Source organism: Nothoprocta perdicaria, unplaced genomic scaffold (assembly GCF_003342845.1).
Source record: "Nothoprocta perdicaria isolate Ctin4 unplaced genomic scaffold, notPer1 scaffold_259, whole genome shotgun sequence".
Lineage (NCBI taxonomy): Eukaryota > Metazoa > Chordata > Aves > Tinamiformes > Tinamidae > Nothoprocta > Nothoprocta perdicaria.
Window position 1 is genome coordinate 450,007 of NW_020455487.1, and position 22,535 is coordinate 472,541.

At 42.7% G+C, this 22,535-nt stretch overlaps 1 protein-coding gene across 1 annotated transcript in view; it reads left to right on the forward strand.

Moving 5' to 3' along the window:
• Positions 1-2,350: 2,350 nt before the first annotated feature.
• The window catches only part of CLDN10 (claudin 10), a 57,576-nt gene continuing 37,391 nt past the window's right edge, over positions 2,351-22,535 (forward strand). The window contains exon 1 of the mRNA XM_026040470.1: positions 2,351-2,564. Coding sequence (XP_025896255.1) covers positions 2,351-2,564 — 214 coding nt within the window. The remainder of the gene's footprint in view (positions 2,565-22,535) is intronic.

Here is a 22,535-nt window from a genome sequence, read left to right on the forward strand (position 1 = left end):
TGACAGTTTACAGAAGAAATGAGGGCTATAAACAGGACTGCTTACTTTTTTCTTATCACTTAAGTGTCTGTTTAATTTATTCATCACTCACACGCTGATTGCCTAGAAACAATACAGGGTAAAGTGTTTCTAACCATGAAAGTCATGCAGTAAACCAGAATCAGGGTCAAGGCCAAGTCCTACTTAGGCCCTAAAAACACAGTCTACAGTTCAAGTGGTGCCTATTCCTTGTACAGGCATGATCCATTAAAATAAGTAACTTCCAGTGTCCCAAGAACATGACAGACCTGTGTGAATATATACTGGATGAGGCTTTTTTATACCATCACTTTACACTGAGAAGGGAAAATGGTTCATTCTTAGGAGTTTGCATTGCAGTTCATCTAAAAGCAGAGGTGTCAAGTCCCTTCCTAACATGATACTTGCTTAAAAGAACAAGGACCTACCGAGGAGGTACCTCTGTCCTTGGGGCACAGTGCTAAGAAGCAGCCAGGCATCCCTGATCCTGGCTAGTTCATTGCAGGCCGAATTGCTAGGGCACGCTGCCGTGCACGGAGAGGGGCAGAGCAGGCAGGGATGGGTCAGTGTTCGCATCCAGCCACCTTTGATTCCTCAGCCTAAACAAACAAGTTCTTGGATATCTCTGCGTCAGAGTGGAGAGCAGTCAGGGCAAGTCCAGAATAAAACCCGACTTCAGTATTGGATGCCAAACATGCCTCTGAGCTTCTCCATGCACTCAGCCAACAAGATCCTCACAGAGCTAGTATGAAAAAAGTACCTAATAACATCTCTTCTCAGTCTCCCGCAGCAACTAGCACTGCCCTTGTCCAAAAATACAAAAATGCAACAGTTTGAGGTTGAACGAAAAGTAAGCTGCTTCAAAGATGGGCCTATATCTATATTGTCCTCTATGAGAAGTTAGTGAAACCTGCAAAGGATTGATTCTTGTCATAGGACAAATATGTTTGACTACGAGCAACTACATTATTTGACAGCAAACAAAACTTGATGCTTTCTGTCTGTATAACATTGTCCTCAGTAATAAAACAGCCTGCTATACTATTATGCTGCTCTGTAGCAAAATTGCATACTTCTGCTTGAGCTCTGTAAAGTCTGAAAGGTAGTTCAGATGCTAATGTGATCATAGCTGTCAAATGAAGAAGTAATACTGAAAGTATCTAAGGGTAAAAAAATAAACTACTCTCACTGTCAAAAATTATTGCGTATGTTCAACACCCAGAGTGATCTCATGCCACCAAATGGCTTAAGACCAAAGAGGATTATCCTCTTCAGAGAAGAGGCCAAAAGGACCAGAGTATGAGGACAGCCATAAGAAAAGATGGACATTGACACCTCAGGAGTGGTGTCAAGAGGCCAAAAGAGGCCACAGATGCTCGCAAAGCTGTACATAGAGCTCACACCAGCAACAACAGAGTTTACTCCAAAACGGGAAAGGGAACAGCTATTTCAATACAGTGCTGTGCCTGGGCTACCTAGCTCCACTAAGAGTCAATGTCTACTACATCAGGGATGGCATTTCTTTAAATCATTGATAGCCTTTCAGGGCCTGAGGTGCCCTGCAGCACGAGGGCACAAGAGCTCAGGCAATGGTGTGTTGGAAATGCCTGCACTATGTTCATTATGCAGAGCAGACATACCATAGGAAGCATTTTCTATGTTGACTTTTGACCAGAGAAGGGATCCCGATAGGAGCTACATGACGAAGTCCATTCTGTTCACCACCGCAGCTGTCTCACTTCTTCAGGACCTCTTGTTGTTGCACTAGATTTGGTGTCCTACCAACAGGCCCTGCTGCAAAGATGTCCCTGTTTTCAAAGCAAGTTGCTTGCCTGGTGGCTAGCTGCAGCTGCATTCCTTTCACAGACTCTTAAACACACGTGTTTTCAAGTGTTGTGTGATCCTCCTAAAATGTTACGGTAATCTGTTAAATGGCGCTGTACAGTTTGGACTCTGAACCTTTTTTTGCTAGATTGCGATGTTTGTAAGTTTCCAATTAACTAAAAATTAAGCATTAACAGGAATATCTTAATTGAAAAAATATGAAAAATATAATTAATTTTTACAATTGGACATTAGTAAGTGAGTAGCAGTAATTAGCTCCTGGAAATTGTACCTTGTCTTTCTTTGTAAACATTTGTAATGCCCGGGGCCTTTCTTAAATCACTCGAGCATGACAATTTCTTTCAGCCACATTAACTTTCTGTAACAAGTGTTACTGAACTTGTTCAAGTATAATTTGCTTATGTTATGCCTTTTTACTTACCCACCTGACTAAAGTACTTCTCTCTCCCCGCAGTGGCATTACCAAGCTCTTGAGTTACAGTGAAACATGCTAGGAATACAGATTATAGCTTTTGCTTTTTGTATTTGTGGGGTAGGAGCTGTGATTGCGGCTACTGTATCGAATGAGTGGAAAGTCACTAGCCGAGCATCCTCTGTTATCACTGCCACGTGGGTCTTCCAGGGCCTCTGGATGAACTGTGCAGGCAACGCGCTGGGTGCTTTTCACTGCAGACCTCACCTTACCCTCTTCAGAGTGGAAGGTAAGTAGGTGTAACTTAACTGAGACGTATGGGGAGCTATGGGTATCACAAGGCATGAGCCTGAGGAGTCGATTGTTTTAGCTTGTGCAGGAGATGATAAAGCACTGTCATGAACATAACTAAAGGATAGCGTAGGCTGAATATCAGAAACAACTTCCTGGGCATGATACGTATTCCAGGGAAAGACAGTAATCTCTGCTCTGTGGTTAGCGGTGTAAGATAAGTGTGCTGGCCAAAGTTCCAGTAAATATACTATCAGTAGCAAACTCTTTTGAGCAGAGAGATGGGCTAACTGTCTAAAAAGTGTCTTCCAGCTTGAATTTCTTTGTGAAAATAAGCACATTTCTGGCTGGACTGGGGGAGGAGGAAGGACAGCAAGATCTGGGTCAGTCATCGAATCTCTTTAGTATGTATGGAAATTAGATAGCAAAGTGTGTTGGTGAATGAGGGTAGATACTTCAAAAGTACTTACCTGTCAGAAACTAAATGCTTGTGTGTATTTTTGCTGTACCAGGGGCTTATATTTTATCTTTAAAATGTTAAGGTGTGCTTTTTCAGAATATCTGCTTTAATGGAAAGAATTGTATCTGGAAGCTGCCCATCAAAATATAGAAAGGAAGTGGGACTGCTTACCTTAAGTCAGAGAAGAGTTGTTTCAGAGCATTCTGTTTTGCAGTAAATGCAGAGGTTTGTTTTCTGTTTGCAGCTAAGCCTGGAGCTGTTAGGCAAGGTTGTTTTCGGTGAGCTTGTGCCTAGCGGTGCAGCTTGGCTGCCCGGAGCGCCTGCTTCCCGTGGGGGCAGCGCACAGGGGCTGCTCTCCCCTGGACGTGGGCAGCCTAAGAGCGGGATGGAGTCAGGCCACCCRTAGGAAACAGCTGAAGGTAGGGAATTAAAAACCGAGACCAGGCTAGAAGCCCCTTTACAAAGCTTTTATGAGACCAGCAAGAAGTGCAAATGTGAAATGCAAGCAGCCAAAGCCTGAGCCAGGTCTCCAATGTGCAGCTGCACGGATATTACCATGTTATATAAACAGTCACACACATGCAGGCACAACGCAGATCCCAGATACATGCTTGGAGACACGGGAATGTGGGCATGTTACAAGCCCACCCCTCTCCTCACCAACCCCCAGGTCACACTGCATGCCAGGGCAGGCACATCCACTCCTAGGCTTTGGGGAGCAGGAGAAAGTTGAATTACTTACTTACTGGGGTAAGTAAGTAATCATTTATGCATTCTTTTTCCTGAGATTTAAAGAGGAAACTAAATCCCCTTCTCAGGCTTGTACAGTCGAATTTGTTCAAAGCAATGTAAAGGACTTCAGTAACTACAAACTTACATCATCATTATCATTATCATTATCATTATCATTATTATTTCTACAAAAGCTTTCAGAATGAGCTGTCATCAATTTGCTGCTTATACTCTATTTTGTTACTATTCTTTACTGTTTACTGACAGATTGAATGAACAAAATACATACGTTAAGAGTATGTATATATTGTTTAAATAATATACTTAAGCATCCTAGTAAGATTTTATTTTCTATGTTTAGAGTGGCTTAGAAAAAAAATCACAACAAATTAAAGGAATGCTCTTGTTAAATGAGATGGTAGCAAGCCCTTGTTAAAATGCCCTTGTTAAAATGAGATGGTAGCAAGCTGCAAGCTGCTGACATTTAGAGAATCTAATTTTAACCTGTCATTGCAGGCACCAGCAACGGGTAGTGTTACATGTAGCATAAATACAAAAAGAGTGAGGTGTTTGATTTGGAAAGCCTGCTAAACATAAATTCCCACTAATCTGAAGGAAACAATAGTTCAGCAAGGGAAGTGCTTTGCACTCTGTCCTGTGCTGTGATACAGTAAAGTGCTCATACTAAAGAGGTAATAAACTCACATCTGTGCCTTTAGAGCTGAAATTTGCCATCATGATTGCATATTGACTGCAGACTAGGGTGGCAAAATAACTTTTTCTATTGCACATTCATGACTTTATGGAATCTCTCTTCAATTTGTTCCTCACCCAAAGATAACTGTGTTACCCTGGCTCCTCGCTGCATTCCTGCCTACCCGTCCTCAGCTTTCCCCACAAGAAGCGTAGGCAGCAAACAACGTGAGTCACTTCCACTCCAGAGCAGATTGCTTTGGTCGTTTAGGTTTGTATTGCACTGCTGGCAGCTTTCGAAGGGGAAGCTCTTACCTCATCAAGTTTTAAGATGTTTTCCCCCTATTTAAACTGCATTGAGCAAAACACACGGACCCTGAAGGTCTATTTTTGAGCAGGGCCCCAGCGTGGTCGCTAGCTGTGTGTTTGTGCACACCGGGTCTCTCTCTGTACCACTGTCAGCTGGAGGGCTCGTTGTGCTGGCAGGAGGACAGCCAAGGTGACAGGAGCCCAGCCTGTACAACCCAGCCCACGGCAAGTCTTCAGGAGTCAGTGCTTTGTGAGCTCGAGGTTAGACCAGCCACCCTATTAACCACACGGAAGCTGGGCTGTATCCATGTGTACATGTGCATTCACACGCACATGCAGAGTCCCCGTGGAAGTGGCCCCGGTGACTCAAGCCCTCAAGTGAAAGATACTGGCAGAGCACAAACCTGTAGTGCAATTAGTAGCAATGGTTGTCATAGTTGCAATCATCCAAGGCAATGTTTGTGGGACGAGGCAGGATGTTTTATTTAACTGATTTTGGGAGGAACAGACAACAAAGTTGTTTATCAGGTCTGAGGCAAATGCACAGAAAACATCAAGCTAAATATTATCTGGGAACACTTTGTCCTCAATTATTTATGTTAACCAGCACACCACATATACTCATGAAAATCGCACATGGGCATAAACTCACACAATCAGTAAATGACAAAAATCAAAATTAACAGTTTTAATAAAACCACCACCACGTCACTGATGTCTCAGTCCTTATCAGTAAGAAAGACTCACAAAGTACCTTCCAAGGGTGAGCATGGGAACGAAAGCCCTCAGCTCCGTTGGAGTCAGAGCTTTCTTGGACTCAAGATACTGACTTTTTATGGCAGCCACCCCAGGAGTGGAAAGTACCACCTCTTGCTAACTCCTCAGTGCTCCCCAGACACTAGTTACCTCTCTTCTCCTTCCTCCTGTGCTTACCACACTGAATTCTGACAATCCCAGAGTTCTTTGGATTGGATGAGAATTAGCTTTAGTTGTCTTAGATAGCCACAGATTGGATATTTCACTTGTCCAAGTATTCTCCTTGTGGTGGTGCTGCTTTGCTCACGTAAGATGCAGAACTCTATATCTAGCRACCTGAATTTCTCTCATCCCTTTCTTATGACACTTTCTTAGCCCATCAGGGCAGCATCTAGCTGCTCTAGGTCTGTTCAAATCTTGGGCTCAAAGTTCAGCACACATAGCGTGGGGTGCTCTGTTTCGTGGCTCCTATGATCTCCGTTTTTCCATGGCGTGCATTTAGGGAACTGTACCACAAAATAGAAGTGCTTTGAGCCTGAGAGTCTGAGCCTCAGATCCCCCGCTGACCTTGTAGTTTTGCCGCTGTCTTTCTTAGTGGAGCCAAGTGGTGTGAGCTTTGCTCTGCTGATGGCAACTGCTGCAGAAAGGATGAGGCATGTTCATTCAAGTCTTGTAGGCTGGTGGACCCAGACCTGCTATTTCACAAAGTGGTCATCATGATAYAGCTAAGGAATGAAAGGAAACTGAAATAAGGCAGTTCCTACTGCAGCTCCAGCACCAAGAGCAGCTTTGCTCAAATGTTCCTGTTCAGCTGGGAAAGGGAAGCACTGCAAAGCTTTGGAGTGATGCTGCAGCTTTCCCACAAGCCTGCACGTSAGTGGGAAGAGTCCAACTTGGCACTGCACAAAACCCAGCAAGGCAGCCTGATAGCCAACGCTCACCCACCACAGACATATGTGCCGAGGAGGGGGCTTGGTGCTAAATCTCAACTACCACCTCACGTTCATGCCATGTGTGGGGGGATTGCGTGGACTTTCCCTTCCTCTCCCCATGGCTCCCTTCACTGAGGGCTGGGGTGACAAGGAGGGGAGCACCCAGCACCTCCTGCCCGCTGCCCCCTGCCCATGGCTGCCTCTCTCCAAGGTGCTGCAGGACCAGGCCCTGGAGCGCAGCCTCCTCGGCAAAACGGGAGCAAGCCCGTGGGGGTCACTGCTGGGGAGGTTTTGCTTGGACTTGATGGTCAACTACAGAGAACCCTATTGTGAGATGCTCCAAAAAGATGCAGACTGGGATGCAGCCACAGGAGACCTGGTTTGAGGTTAGAGGAGAAGTACGTCCTAGAGCTCTTCCAGAGTAAGCAAATCACTCTAGGAAAAGTGCTGGTGGAAGGGAGGTGTGATTTGTTTGTGTTCAAGCTTTTCTGTCCTGTGAGTACAATGTGCATTTGTTGGGAAAACGCAAGTTCAAAACAGCATTGACAAAATTCCTTAAAAAGAAAAAAAGAGGCAGAGAGGAAAGAAAAATACGCTAGGACCAATAGTGCAAATTTAGAAAYGGTGATTAAGAGGTATTATGGCTTGATGCCAAAGTGCTCTCCAATTCTCAGTGGGAAGAAGGGACACTGTTTGGGTTGCCTGCATGTTAAYGGCATGTGTAATTGCAGCGTAGAGAGTTCTGTGTGCTAGAGCAATAGGCTGTTTAATCTTGGCAAYGAAAGGTTCTCCAATGTCACAGTTTGCCTTTTCATTGTAGCAAGCCTCTTTCCAAGCTCACGCGCTCTATTTTAAGAACAGATGGCAAGATCTGCTCTCTGCTCAAATAAGATATCCTGAAATGCATGCTTGGTCTCTAGAGAAAGCTGGTAATGCACTACAGGTCATGAGATGTCATGTCAATATACAGCAGAAGCCTTGCGGCATATATTATGCGTTGTATGTGGTTGCACACATGTACACACACACAGAGGAGTCGAAGATGTGAATTAAAGAGTTCAGTCTAGGTAGGAGTTAGTCTGAGGATAAAAAATGTGCCTTATTCAGCTGGTTTTAAAGTAAGGGAAAGAACTGAAAATTGTAGAGAAGAGTCATTCAAGAAGCAGAGAGACACATTTGACCTAATAGTTCCTGGCAAAATAGATATAAACTGAAGAAGGACACTCCCCAAGTACCCAAACTGTTTGAATGTAAGGAGCTCTGCTGGGAGCCTTGCAGGAGATCCAAAGCAAAGCCCATTCTTCCCCATGGTAAGTTACAGCGTAACCCTCTAGAGCCCAGAAGTCCTCTGCTTCAGAGAGGCAGAACCTCTCTGAAAACTCTATTTTTGGATCTCTAGGTTAGAGGTTCTGAAGTGGTTGAGAGGGAATCCTGCTGCTCCATCTTGTTTTCCTCCCTAGCTCTTTGTTTCCAAGATTTTGACCTATGCATTATGAAAAATCATGCATCTAAACCACATTGAATTGCTCTTTACTGCGGCTTACTATAGAGACTGTCTGGCGCTACCCAATTAGCTGGAGTAGAATAGTCCAGGGCAGGCGTGTGCCAACTAGGGAGGTCTGCAGCCACAGAGATACTCAAAGAGAGTCCAAGAAATGCAGGGCTAGACTACATGGGGCCAGCTGCAAACCATAAAGGTGGGGGCATGCAAAGCCAGCTGCCCGTTTTGGAGGAGGAGCTAACCCAGAGGATTGCAAAGAGCAGTCTCTGTGATTGCTCTAATGTTTTCCAGGAAAACATGAGCAGACCTCCTTTTTAGTTCTTGTTTACACCTGGAAATTTGGCAGCATCCCTCTAATCCCCTCCTCCTTTTTTTTTTTTTCTTTTTTTCTTTTTTTCTTTTTTTTTCTTTTTTTTGTGCCATAGACCTTCTGCCTTCATGCCTTTGTACATGAGCGGAGCTTGAGATGATGAGCATCTTTTCCACTTTTGTCAGACCTTAGGCAAGAGCAATTCTGCTCATGTTTCTCCTGAGTTACCCCTGTTCTCACTGATTTTGTCTGGAAGACAGTTGCTTGGAGACTGTCCTCATTTGCAGAAAGTCATTCAYGAAGCCTGGAAGGTGCAAAGTGCTGCTGTTTGCTAACTTGGTTCCCATGCAGCTGGTGTAGGGCTGAGAAGGCAAAGCTTGTTATTGGGGCATTAATAACAAAGCACTTTCATCTTCTAATACTCACACCAGGATAGATTGCTATCTGTGCTTTGCTTTCAGCTTTCTTTGATTACTCCTACATAGCAGCAGAGAGCATACTGCAAAATGAAAAGGACTCTGCAGTAGTTGGTATGCAGCCAATGTCTTCAAATACCTTTGTTCAAACAGGTTTGTGCCCAGGTCTGCTTTGCGAGCACTCAGGTGGGTGCAGGGAGGTTTCCTGCAGCATGACTCTTATAGTCAACAGCCATGCTATATTCAGAGCTTCATTCAAATTTACACAGTTATTTTTAAAAGTCCCTGAAGCAGAAGGGGAGAGGAAACCTGGCAGAGACAGACATGGCAGGTGAGTGGGAGACAGACAGAAGCTGTAGCTGAAACCACTTCATGTTTTTGAAATTCACCTGACTGAGATTTAAGATTTTAAATTTTCAGCTTTCTAGTTTATGTGATATTTTGAGGGAACAGAGGAAAGGGCAGGAAGAAGGCTGAGCAGCAAACAGATTGAGAAGGGGCACAGCAGGGAATTAGCACAGCCCATGGCCATGAGATTAGAAAAGGTAGAATATATATTATTAAATATGTATGTATTTATCCACTCCTTCTCCCARCTCTGGTGAGGCCACACCTGGAGTATTGGGTGCAGTTCTGAGCTCCCCAGTACAAGAGGTCCAGCGTAGAGCARCAAAGATGATGAAAAGCCTGGAGCATCTATCGTATGAGGAAAGACTAAGTGAACTGGGCCTGTTTAGCCTGGAGAAGAGAAGCCTGAGAGGGGATCTCATCAATATGTGTAAACACCTGAGGGGAGAATGTAAAGAGGAAGGAGCCAAACTTCTCGRTGGTGCCCGCAAGAGGACAAGGGGAAATGGGTGCAAATTGAAACACAGGAAGATTCATCTCCATATGAGGAAGAACTTCTTTCCTGTGAGGGTGACCAACTCACAGATCTATTGACAAATGATTTTAGCAGTGAGGAGAGCAGTCAGGGAGGTACATGAGATAAAACAGAGGCCTAGAAGTCAGGGCAACTGAAGGGGGTCGCAAACTGGCTCTGTGATACTCGCATAGGTTTCTATTGCCTGGCAAGGGAAGGGGGCAGTTCTGGTGGAACTTCTCTGTTTAAGTGAAGAAGCACCGTATCCCTTCTGAATCCCTTCAAGTTTTAATAATGGTTTTGTTCTGTGATATCTTCCTGGGCAGTATTGCTTCAGTTTTGCTTAAAAAAACACATATGTTCGAACAAAATTCAAGCCAGAAAGCCATTCAAACATTTATTTGACTCAATGTTAATTATAAACTAGCATAGTCTTTCTGTTCTGTGGGATGCTTTTTATTAGAGAGAAATGAACCAAAATGCATGAAACTGGGGGTTAAAGGAAAGAGAACAAGAGATATCAGAGTCATTTAATGACTCAGAACAGGTAACCAAAATATGGATCAGACATCCACTGGTATCCATTGCTAGTGTTCCTAAAATGGTTTAGGATTCCTAAAATGCCATTTTAGACTCTCCAAAATTTCACTAACAGGGATTGCTCAAATAAAAGGATGGTGGCTACACGGACCCACAGAACAAAGAGGTCTTACATCTTTTTCATGCCACAAAGGAATGAGAGTGGATGAGACAATGTCACACAGAATCACAGACTCACAGAATGTTCAAGGTCGGAAGGGTCCTCTAGAGATCATCCAGTCCAACCCCCCTGCTCCAGCAGGGACACCCAGAGCACGGGGCACAGGGCGGCATCCAGGCGGCTTGGGAAGATCTCCAGAGAGAGGAGATCTTCTCCAGAGAGAGGGAGACTCCACAGCCCCCCTGGGCAGCCTGTGCCAGGGCTCTGGCACCCTCACAGGAAAGAAGTTCCTCCTCACATGGAGATGAAACTGCCTGGGTTTCAACTTACACCCATTGCCCTTTGTCCTGTCACTGGCCACCACTGAGAGGAGCTTGGCCCCTTCCTACCCACATTCTCCCTTCATGTATTTATACATGTTAATCAGATCCCCTCTCAGCCTTCTCTTCTCCAAGCTAAACAGGCCCAACTCAGTCTCTCCTTGTGTGATGTTCCAGTCCCTTAATCATCTTTGTTACCCTCTGCTGAACTCTCTCTAGAAGCTCCACCTTCCTTTTGTCCTGGGGAGCCCAGAACTGCACACAGTACTCCAGATGCAGCCTTATCAGAGCTGAGGAGAGGGGCAGGATCCCCTCCCTCCACCTGCTGCCAACACTGCTCCTSATGSAGCCAGRATCCCATTGGCCTTCTTGGCCACGAGGGCACTGCTACCTCATGGTTAACTTGGTGTCAACCAGGACTCCCAGGTCCCTCTCCGTGGAGCTGCTYTCCAGCAGGTCGACCCCTAATCTGTCCTGGTGCCTGGGGTTATTCCTCCCCAGGTGCAGGACTCTGCACTTGTCCTTATTGAACCTCATGAGGCTCCTCTCTGCACAGCTCTCCAGTTCAACTGTACTGAACTGGAGCAAAAGCCAGAAAGCCAGATTCTTGTTCTGCTCTATGGTAAATTGGTATGCTGCCATATATGCTSGGACACTATTCAGAAATCTAGAACTTAAGATATAGGGCCTGCTTCAGCAAAACAATATTGAGAGTTAGGCAGACATAAAATCTCCTGACAACCTTTCATTCACCTCTCACTTTTTACATAACTCATAATTGTGACTCAAACAATTGCCCTTTAAATTAAAAAAGAAATCTGAAACAATTAAAAAAGCAAAGGTGATCAAGGCTTCTAAAAAGCGTATCCAATAAACTATTGATATGACCATTTTACAGTTAGTTACATTTCTTCTTACTCTGTTAGCTTATCTAAAGAAAATGTAACTTAGTCTSGAAGTAATTAACCAACGTCTAGTAAAACATGTCTTCAGTATTAATCTGCTYGAAGATTTCAAATTCCACATCTTGAGATTTATGTGGTATGATTYATGTGATACTATTGAATAGCTTACCATGAGCCAAGGCTTCCATGTGGTAGATTTTAATACTGTACACCATCAATTGGATATGTAATTCATCTTATTCTGTAAGACTGTTTTACTTTAGACCCCCATATTCCCCTATCAACTCCCCTTCCCCTATTTCCAAAAGGTTAATTACACAGATTCAGATAATATTTTGAATGGGCACAATTACATAACCTGACAGTCAAAATAAGAAGCAAAAATAAATATTTGGAGTTCCTCACAAATTTGATTTTTATAATAATACATATTACTTTTTTTTTCTCTGAGATCCATTCTACCAACCTCTATGCTTGTTGTTATTTTTATGTCCATGAGAGATTAGCTAAAAGATGTGAGGCTATTCTTCTGCAGATACCACTCAAACATAAGACACGTCTAAGGCTTATATTCTGTTACACAGTATTTTTTTCAGGGCAATGCATGCTGATTCATATTTCCAAAGGAAATGAGAACTCAGAAGTTCTAAATTTCCGTTGCAGATGGACATCGGCCAAACATTCTATTATTTGGAGACTGCCTTTTCCTTCTCCACCAATGAATCTATAAACAATAACATAGAATGTCACATAAAAGCCTTTCTATTGATATTTCATCCTGTAAACAGCAAAGACAGAAACCAAACTGCAGCCTCCAAGAAACAGGGAAAGTGACTCTCTAACCATTTCTCAAAGCACTGTTTAATTGGGCTAGAAGGAGAGCAAGTCTCTCCAGAGATGTAGTCAGCTTCTCACATGCAGACCCACCATGGGCCCAAGCAGCAGCCTGCCCAGGGCACAATATTCTCTCTGGAAACTTAGTGTTTCACATTTTATCTTTGGAAAAAAAWTCAGCATCTTAAATATGTCATCCTTTGCTAAGTCATAAATTTGTACCTCTGTGATGTTCAGCAAAACTGGGTTCCCCTTCTAGCAGGGCTGTTCTGCTTGCTTGTCACAGGGCTGGGACCCTACAGACTTTTTGACCCTCATAAGTGCATTCAGGTTCAGCCCACGACACTCAGCAAAGATGCCCCTGCAATTCAAAAGCCAAAACTTCTTCAGTTTTCTTGATGAACCGGCTGTCGTCTAACTGACTACAAAATCTTCCTACCCAAGAACAGGATTTGTTGAAATCCCAAGGGAATGCTACCTGACCAAAGAAAGCACCAATCAAGAAGTCACCCAGCTTCAGTCAGAGCTCTGGACCCAGACTTTAAAACTGAGAGCTCTGGCCAGAGCGAGAGGCAGCATCTTGGCAGAAAGCRGATAACTTGTTTTTGTTCCAGGCAGGGATTTGGGCTAATTCCTGCTGAGTCAGAGACACTCACCGCAGTCACAGATGGTTCGTGGCAGCCGGGGCTCCTCGCCCCACGTCCCAGGGGTTCAGAAAGTGCCCCGCTCTGGCACTGCTCGCCGCGCCGTGCTGGGGAGGTCACTGCCTGTCGCTTTCTGAACATCAGAATCTGCCCAGCCRCTTGGCTGTCCTGCCTGGCCCTGCCAGCCCTGGAGACTGAATCCTGTTTGCTTTCCTTCCTCGGTGCTCTTCTCTCAGGTGTCTCCAGCTGACACTGCCACAGGGCTCCTTTCTGGTTCTTACATACCCCTGGGGTATGGGATTTTCCTGTAACCTCTGCCTAGCGAAGGGTAAATGGAGAGCAGCTCACTCATTTAGTGGTTTGAGATGGGTAGGCCCTTCCAGGAGGCCTTGTTCCCAGCAGCCAAACTGAGGTACCAGGTAGGGTAGTCTGAGGCAGAGAAATAATCTACAGGGGCTTGGTAATAAAGGGGTTGTGTTTCAGCAGCACTGCGTGTCTCAGCACCTTTCCAGGGAGAGGTTATCCCAGCGTGTGAGCGAGGGGGGCGGCTGCAAAGGGGTATCGAGTCCTCGCTCGGCCTTCCCTGCGCAGCGGGCACCCACGGAGCAGGGTGCTGTTGTGCTGAGGAGCGCTGCGTGCGTTACAGCAACCAGCACAAACATTTCCAGCCAAGGGACTGCATACAAATCTGTTTGCCAAGTAGCTTTGCAACCTTCTTTGGTTACATTCAAGAGAAATGTTGTTGCTCAAAGGAGAAAACAAGTGGGGATGTTTTCCCTCCCTCACCCTTCCTGTCGGCAGATCCAGGCATCTCTGGGTCTGTAGTTCTCTATAAACAGAAGMAGGAGCTTTTGTGGAGCCTGTTGATAAGAGATACTCCACCACCTCACACCCCGCTGACTTTTATTATTATTTTCATATTTGTAACTATTTGTAACAATATGCTAATGTTGGCTCATTTCCTTAAGGTCACTGGCTGTTTGTCCTGCAGCGCAAGGATGCTCAGGTAGCTGCAGAGATTAATGGAAGCCCCAGGGCAGAGCAAGACACAAATGGGCCAGCTGAAAAGATTTGCACTTATTCAGCAAGACCTGAGTRTGGAAGCACCACCGCGGCCTGGCCCCAATGGAAGGCCCAAGGGAGGAGCAGGGAATAACTTGCTCTCCTCTTTATGGGGAACAGTGTGCAAGGAGGCAAAGTGCTTGCAGCCCAGGACAGTGACTGCAGCAAAACCTTGTCAGGTACAAAGGCTTTGTCTTGGAGATCCTCCCTCCAGAAAGATGGACAATTTTGCYACCACTTTCCATGGTGTCACCACTTTCCAGGAAGGACAAGGAATAGGAAACCTAAGTTCTCTTGGCAAAGGCTAAACCTTCACACAGGAGAAACTAGATCAGTTCCAAGAACTTTAGYATTTTGATCAAAAGCGTGAGTAGGAATTGTTGTTGAGGGAATCTGAGCATTTTAGCCAACCCCTCTTTGCAATTTTATCACCGAGGGCAGTTTGAAATGAAAGTCTGTGTCCAACAAGYCATTTTGTGCCCACTGGCTAAAATAGATAGCATCACTGCAAGATGATTGCTCTTTATAATATTGAAGTGAAATGGTGTATGAAGAGGGAGAGAAATTGTGAAATTAAGAAATGTATTTCAGGTGTGTTGGGCTTGTGAGTATCTCTTTAAAAGAAGAATTGATGAGGGAAAAGTCTATTTTCAAATTAGATTAATTTCTATTATGTGTGAGTCATACAAAGTGATCTTTGGAGCCAGGGATTTTTTCACTGGCATAGCTTACTTTCTTCACTAAGAAAAAGAAATATGACTCTATTAAGGTCTGAATTTCACTGGGTTACATCTGCTTTCACTTAATTTCACCAAGAGCAATATTATCTAAATGGATCTATTTTTTTTTCCTTTTCTCTCTAAATCTTCCCAGTCTTACTGTCTCCTTCATGCCCCTGACAGAGACAGGATCATAAACTAGCTCAGTCTTACRTCTGAGCAGTCTTACGTCTGCTCATTTTGTGTAAAAAGAATATTGTCTATCCTCTCATTTGCCTCAAAATATCTATGTTCTATCTGCTAAATAACTTGCTGGAAAAMCAATGAAATAAAAATCCTATGGGGTTCTGGTCAGCTATCTATTATGTATAGTTGATATAGTACTCATTAATTCAAAATCCAGGATCCTCTCAGTTAGGGATATATATGGGATATAGACTGTCTTTGCTGCAGAAAATCACCTTCTTTAAAAAAAAAAAAAAAAGAAAAAAAGCAAATCTTTATAAACGTGTTTCACACTTTATGTTTTTTAGACACATATACAAATATGGATCTTTATTCTGCTTGGCTGTAGTAAGATCTCTGCTGCTGTACTGTGTCCAGTTTAGGTATTGCACTTTAGCAAAGATGCAGYGCAAATGGGGAGAGTACAGGGAAGAGCATCTGGAATTCCTAAAGATTTACAAAACATGGCCAATGAGGGAAGACTGGGAGAGTTACAACTATTTAGTCTAAAGAAGCATAAACTGAGGAGGGACATGAAAACAGTGTGAAACACCTAGAAAGTGGATGCCGCCAGGAAGAGAGTCATCAGTTTGCTATGCCAGGGGCAATACCACAGGAAATGGGTCTTTAGTTACCACAGAGTCTACAGTTTTAGTGTTACAACCTAAAAGCAACTGACCTGCTTCCTCGCTGTATGGCAAGCTAGATCTAGCCCTTAGCCTATTTTTGCTACTTGGTGAATTCCTGAATCAGCCGTACCTTATACCTTGTTGTCAGTTCCAGCTGTTGGATGTGAAGTGTTCCCWGAAGTCCTTACTCTCTCTCTGCAGGCTAAGTGAAAAACTGTAATTCAAAAAATAAAATTTATAAAGTATCCAAGGTCCACTTGACAGCAACCCTTGCTCTACAAAGGATTGTTGATATTATTAAACCCACGTGCACTTTCTTTATATACACTCCCTGCTTTTTGTTTGAATTAGGAGCAGGCTTCTTCCATTATGTTTGCAGAGCACGTAGCTCTGTGTAATAGAATTGTTATCCTTGACTTGGCTTCCTACATCTTGCTACATATCTTCTTTACATTAAACAGCACTTGGATGGGGATCTGAACAGCAAACACCCAGCTGACAGGCAGCTCATGAACGAGTAAAGTGAGGCTGGTAGGCAGAGGYGATGCTCTGAAGAAGCTTGAGGTCCTTCTACAACATCAGAGATTTGCCATGAGACTGTAAGCAGATGTATGGAACAACGATCTCACCAGTTAACAATCCTTAATGGAGTAGCTTTCCTATTTCTCCATTCTTGCTACACAGGAAATGTTTTACTGCCTCTCCAAACACTTGGTGTTGGGTGCAAATGAGGAGCTGGGATTGCTGCACTGGATCTTACATAAGGGCTGTCATTTATCCCAGTGTAAAATGCTGTTGTACGGGGCAGGCACCCCCAGGTCTCCTTCTGGTCTACAGGCGCTTCTAGGACACGATCCATCCCATCCCAGGGTGACACCAACAACAGGTCAGAGAAGCAATGCAGAATAGCCCAAATGGGGTGATTAGCTAAGGTATGGACATAAGGGGGTGCCACTGAAACTAAGCTTACCCTTACTCAAATCTGATGCAATTTAAAACCACGACTCACTCCAAACCAGAGTACACCCAAAGAGCAATCTACTCCTCTTCTTCCCCAGTAACTTTCCCATAATCCACACTTCCTTTTCCCAAATCAGACTGCACCCAAAGGAAACAACACCTTCACCCAAAGCTTCCGTAAGTGTAGGGCACTGCAGCCCATGGAAGCCTCCCCATGAACTGAGGAACCCCGTTCTCCGCTCTGTGCCATTCAGTTTTCATTGAATACAGGACTCAAACTATGTGTGATATGCAAAGTCCTGTAGTCACCTCTTTCCCCAACTAGGATGCCACAGTGGAAGCTGTGTTCTTCTTTAACAATAGCAGGATGAAGGGAATGAGCCTGGAAAGCAGAGCTCTGATAGCCAGTCTCTGGCAGCCTGCATCTCATTCATGCAAGAGAGAATACCAGCTATTCCAAAAACTAAACCTGACATTTATTATTTTGACATAAACATGCATGCACACACACATACACACTGACACACAAAGTCTAGCTGTCCTTCATTCTCTCTTAAGCTTTTTCCTCATAGAGGAATGATGCTATCACTCCTGAAAGATGTTTTGATAATATTGGGATGATGGAGAAGAAGCTCCAGAGGGCAAAGAGGCTAAACACCACGAGTGGCTGGTTAAGCTCAGTTAAGGCTAGGGCTATGTGGTTGCCAGTTGCCAGTTGGGGGATCAATGGACATTTTCATAAAGTGCTTAATGGTTATAATGCACTGAGACAATATAAACCCTTTCCAAAGGAGGCCTTTGTTAAAATTTTCGCAATATATCTCTGGCTTGAGWCAAATAAATTAGTCATCAGATAAATTGGCCATGTCGGCTATGAGAGYGATACCAAAATAAACAGGTTTTTTTTTAGTGAAATCCATTAAACAAAAGGATCAGCAAATCTTATTTTAAATTCCCCCGTGTAACTGATGCATAATTAAGCTTCTAACACAAATGCAATTCCAGAGTATGTGACGATGAAGATTGTATCTTTGAAAGTAAATGGGGATCTCTGGATGCTATTAAAAATAATTTTGGAGTTTCTGGTTCCAAGTACCCAATGGCAAAATCTGAGAAATTCAAAGCATAATTCCTAAATTACTCCAGTCTTGATGCCAGGGAAATTCCACGGTATATGATGAGGTTACACTAGACTCTGTCTGCACCAGGCCCTCAGAACTTATTCCTATTAAAAATGTGTTGTGAAAAATCTTTAGAAGAAAATTTTAGGATGTGTTTACAGAAATCATATTCCATAGCAATTCTTCTATTATTATTTTGGGGGTATAATACCAGCAATCAGGCTCACTTGATAAGCTTAACCCAAGTATGTTGCCTAAACAACTTTAAGCCTTTTTAAATTTTGTCCAAAAATACAGAAAAAAAATATTGTTACCTTTATAGTTATTCCAGTTATCATTATGTTTATCTCATGTTTGTTTGTTTATTTAAAAATTCTATTACCTGTGTCCCACTCCTGCTTTCTATTACCCTATTCCACTGCTTAGAGGGCCTGTCAAACTCTCTGGCAAAGGACCCAAGTTCTGGGTTATAGAAAAAAGACCTGCCAGATGCAGCAGAGGTGATTTTCCCCTCCTTTACAGTGCTGAGTGTTTGTTTCCTTGAGATACCTCCCCTATAAAATGAAAATCTTCATCATTTACCAAGTCCTTCAGGAGGKCGCATCTTAAAAATGATAGCTTTTACCCTGTTTATTCACCAGTGTTGAATTCAGTGGGTGCACACAGAATGGATATGTTGTCTCCTCTGTGCATATGTATCAAATTCCACAAATAAACACTACAGAGCAAGGTTCATACACATTTACATCCACAAAGCAAAGTAATTTCATTGTTGAGATCAAMTTAGCAATCAGCTGGCCAAGAGAACTAAAGTTTAACTTACATTACTGCCTTTTTTACAGTAGCTTGTATATAGTTCAATTCCATATCTCTGTTTTAATCCCAGCAATAATGTTGCATACTTTCTTTTGAAGGATCAGATTGAAGTCAATATTGTAGTTTTATAGCGAGAGCTGTGCTGCTTTAATTATTACCAGAAACCATAAAGATTTTAGAATTGACAAGAATCAGAGGGCAAATAGTTCTGTACTGAACGCTTAGGGAGTTTGTGCATTTGCCTGGACTTCATAAGATATTTTCATTGCTCTGCTGATGGTCACATACTTTGGGGATTATATCTCTGTCATGCAGTGCTCCACAGAGGAACCAAAACACAGGCATTGTGTTCAGTTTGCATTTATCAGGAACTACTGAAACCAGAACAAATGTTTATAATAAATTATTATTTTTGGCTTCTAGGAGTGCATCTTGTAATAGGTGCTGTGCAGACACAGAACAAAAAGGGCAGGCTCCTTCCCAAACAGTTTACAGTCTAGGTAGTAAGCTTCAAAAGAAGTGGAGAGGTTTATCTCAAAAAGGAGGAAGAAGAGGGAGGTGGAAGAGGATCGAGTTTGTTTGATTATGTTGCTTTAAGAGAAAAGAAAGGAAAATAGTTCTTTGGCATTGGTGGGATTGGTAGGCTCCTTGTTAGACTGTTCCTCCAACGTGTTAGCACTTGTTCCATCAGACACCACTSCATGCCCCAGCCTCCCATTTCTCTCTAAAACCTCCCCAACAAGCATAGCACACAGGTTCCTCTTTTGAAATGTTTGGTAGTTGATATGCAGTTATGCTCTGTGCTCAAGAAAAGGATCAAAAAGTCCAGTGAGTCCACACCCAAAATTAAGACGTGAGCCAGAATTGTTAGCAGCAACATTTCTGCCAGATAGGAAGCAGTGTCTACAACAGCAGCAACCAGAYTCGAGATGTCAGACTCGAGATGTCGGCTGCGTCCCCCGGGGCTTCCAGGGTCATTTTCCTGCACGGACCTTTGCAAGCRGCCAGGCTGCAAATGGCAGAGCTTTGCCTGGGGGAAAGCAGCTAATCCTTCCTTACTCTGCCTTTTGCACAAAGCCTTGGTGCATCTTAGTACAGAAAATACTCTATATGATGAAAGTTTGCTTGTTTGTTTGTTTTTCAGATGTTTGACCAACATTTGAGCTAGAAAACAAGCTTATGAGAAAGGGACTAATCAAGCAAGAGAGAAAATCCTAGGTCTTACCAACAGCACTCTGGAACCTCATGGGCACTTCTCAAATCATTTAGTAATACCAGAGTTATCAATAGCAGCTGAGTAATTCCCTGGTGTCAGTACAGGAAAGATTCAAATGGTACCTCTACTCATAACCTCAGACAAGCCACAACTTTAAACTACTTCAACTTTTAAATTACTTAAATTCTCCAAAGAAGAAATGCTTTAAGYACCTAAAAGTTTCAGTGGTTTAATTCCTGTATTTTTTACACAGATTTTTTTCCCAAGATTTTTTTGGATTGAAATAATCCAGGTTTCTTGAGGACAGGATAGCAAGACAGCAGAGACTTCCTGGGAGAAAGGTGTCTCTAATCTTTATGCTGTTTGAACTATGCACCTAATGCTAAGAAGACTATATACGGGAAAGTTTTATATAATTACCTAAAGATTGTGTGATCACACAGATTCCCTCTAACTACTACAGAGGCAAAAAGGCTTGGCCTTGGTGGAGATTCCCCATGCTGTACCAGAAGCCCTCCGAAATGATCAAGGAGGCTTCTGCTGATACCACCTAGAAAGAGATTAAGATAACACTCCTCTTCTGTAATGTGCTGCTAATTACATAATTGGAAACCTTTATCCCATAAAAAGATTAAGATTTTCCCCCTTAGTACACTTACATATCTCACGTTGTACTCTTGTTGTTTTAAGTATTTGGAGGAATTAATTTATGAGCTTTGAAAGGGGGCTTTGAAATAGGCACCAGTTTGGTCCTAACCTTCTGAGCAACAATTTATGTAGGACACATACCTGAGCTTCTGTCTTAAGAATAAATAGACCTTTTCTTTAACTCTGTGTCTTGCTTTTTGCTAATAATCCACTAGCTATTGTCCATTAATATATGTGTTGTGGAAGCTGTTGATATGGCCAGTGTCACATGAAACTAAGGCAGGAAACAACCATTAGGGGAAGAACTTTATGTACATGCATCAACAATTGCCTTTTGTGTCAGGGATAAAAATTCTACAGTTCTCAAAATTTGATTCTTTAATCCCTTTGTTAAATTATGTTGTACCCTCACTTAATTCCCCGTATTCTTTTTTTCTATTTACCTTTACTTTAGGTAAATCTCAAATAGATGACGAAAAAGTAATGAAAATATGCTTCGAATTAATAACCCCGGGTCATTTTTATTGAGTAGTCAAGACCTTTAGATATTTAATAAATTATTCATAAGGAAGAGTTAGTTAATTCTACGTAACAGACAATGGCAACTGCTGTTCCTTATGCTTTTCTTTTTATTATTTTTAAAAAGTCTGTCTTCCTGGCTTGCCACCAAATGTAAAAACACAGTAATGATTACAGCTAGGATTTACTACTCGAATCCAAATTACTGTGTGTATGGTATTTTCCTCACCTAGAGACAAAAAGGATAGTGAAGTGTCACGTTATCCAGGCACAGCTGTTTTTTTCTGTCCTCATTTGCTCTCATTCTGCATGCTGGCTTTTTCACCTGGACTTTCCATAGAAAAAGGTAAGGTTTTATGGTGGATAATTCTTTTCGTCCTTGGATTGTGCAACACAGAGAAACTTCTCTTTTATTCTCATTTATAGCATATATATATATTTTGCTATAAATTTAAGTCATATTTCTCTCAATAGACATTCAAAAGTTCATTGGTAAAAAAATGAGAACAAGTCAACCACAAGTTCAATGCCACTTATGACTAAGACCTGTAAGACTATACAAACCCCACACGGCTCCACAATACACAAAACATTACCAAACATTGCTTATATGTTTAATTTGAAACTCATCTTGCATAACCCTTGAATGTTAGCATGCAAGATTATAGTTTAAGATTACACCCAACACTTGTTAATCTGCTTATAGCTTCCCTAAGCAGTATCAGTGAAAGGGCATGCAACAAGACCAATCCAATAAACCTGCTTTTATGTAATTCTGGGGCATGACATCTCAATAAAAAGAGAGCTAGTAAAAAGTACTTGTTTTCACAAGGCTGAGAACGCTAGAGGAGACTGACCTTGCTGCACTGTGGTACATATCAGCTAGGACAGGATTCTCATTCAGGAAGCTTTCATGGATCTTGGAAAAAATCTAAAAATAATCTCACAGATAATGTAACAGACTTAGGAATACTTTCATATCCACACAGTTTCAATAGCCGTTGTAGATGTGCCAGTATCAGCAGAGTTCCTATTTGCTGGCTACGCTGAGCACTAGCACATTCAGGGCAGATCCCTGCAAATCCCTACTGGGCACATCCTTGACAGAAAGCCATTCATAGCAACTCAGTGGGTGTWTTGGACCTCTGCTTTAGGATGATTTCATCAAATTCATATTGCTATTATTGAGTTTAACAGGTCAAAACTCTCTAAAAAYTAGGGGAATAGAACATCTAAGTGCAACTGCCATATCCAGAAAGTCTTCTCTCTGTCAGGAAAGAAATTGGATTGATTTGGCATGACTAATCTGTACTGGCTCTTCACCCAGCTGTTCAGTGTCTTAGAGATGTTTGCAGAGAGTTTATTTGACTACCTATTCCAAACATTTTTCAGCAATTGCAGTCAAGCTGGGSAACCTACAATTTCCTGTTGTTCTTTTTAAGGTTTGGCTCTGTTTACTGTTTTCCAGGCTTCTGTCACTTAAAAAATCCTGCATGCGTTTTTGAAGGCTCTGCCTTTATCATTAAGTAATAAGTAAAAAGTACATAAGCAAAACAGGTCAGACTGGTGTGTAGAATTTCTTAGGGCACACTCCAGAGCAGAGTTGTCTTGGGGAGACCTAGTTGGTATAGCCCAAACTGAGCCATAAACTTGTGAAATTGGTGGTTGGAGTGCTAACGC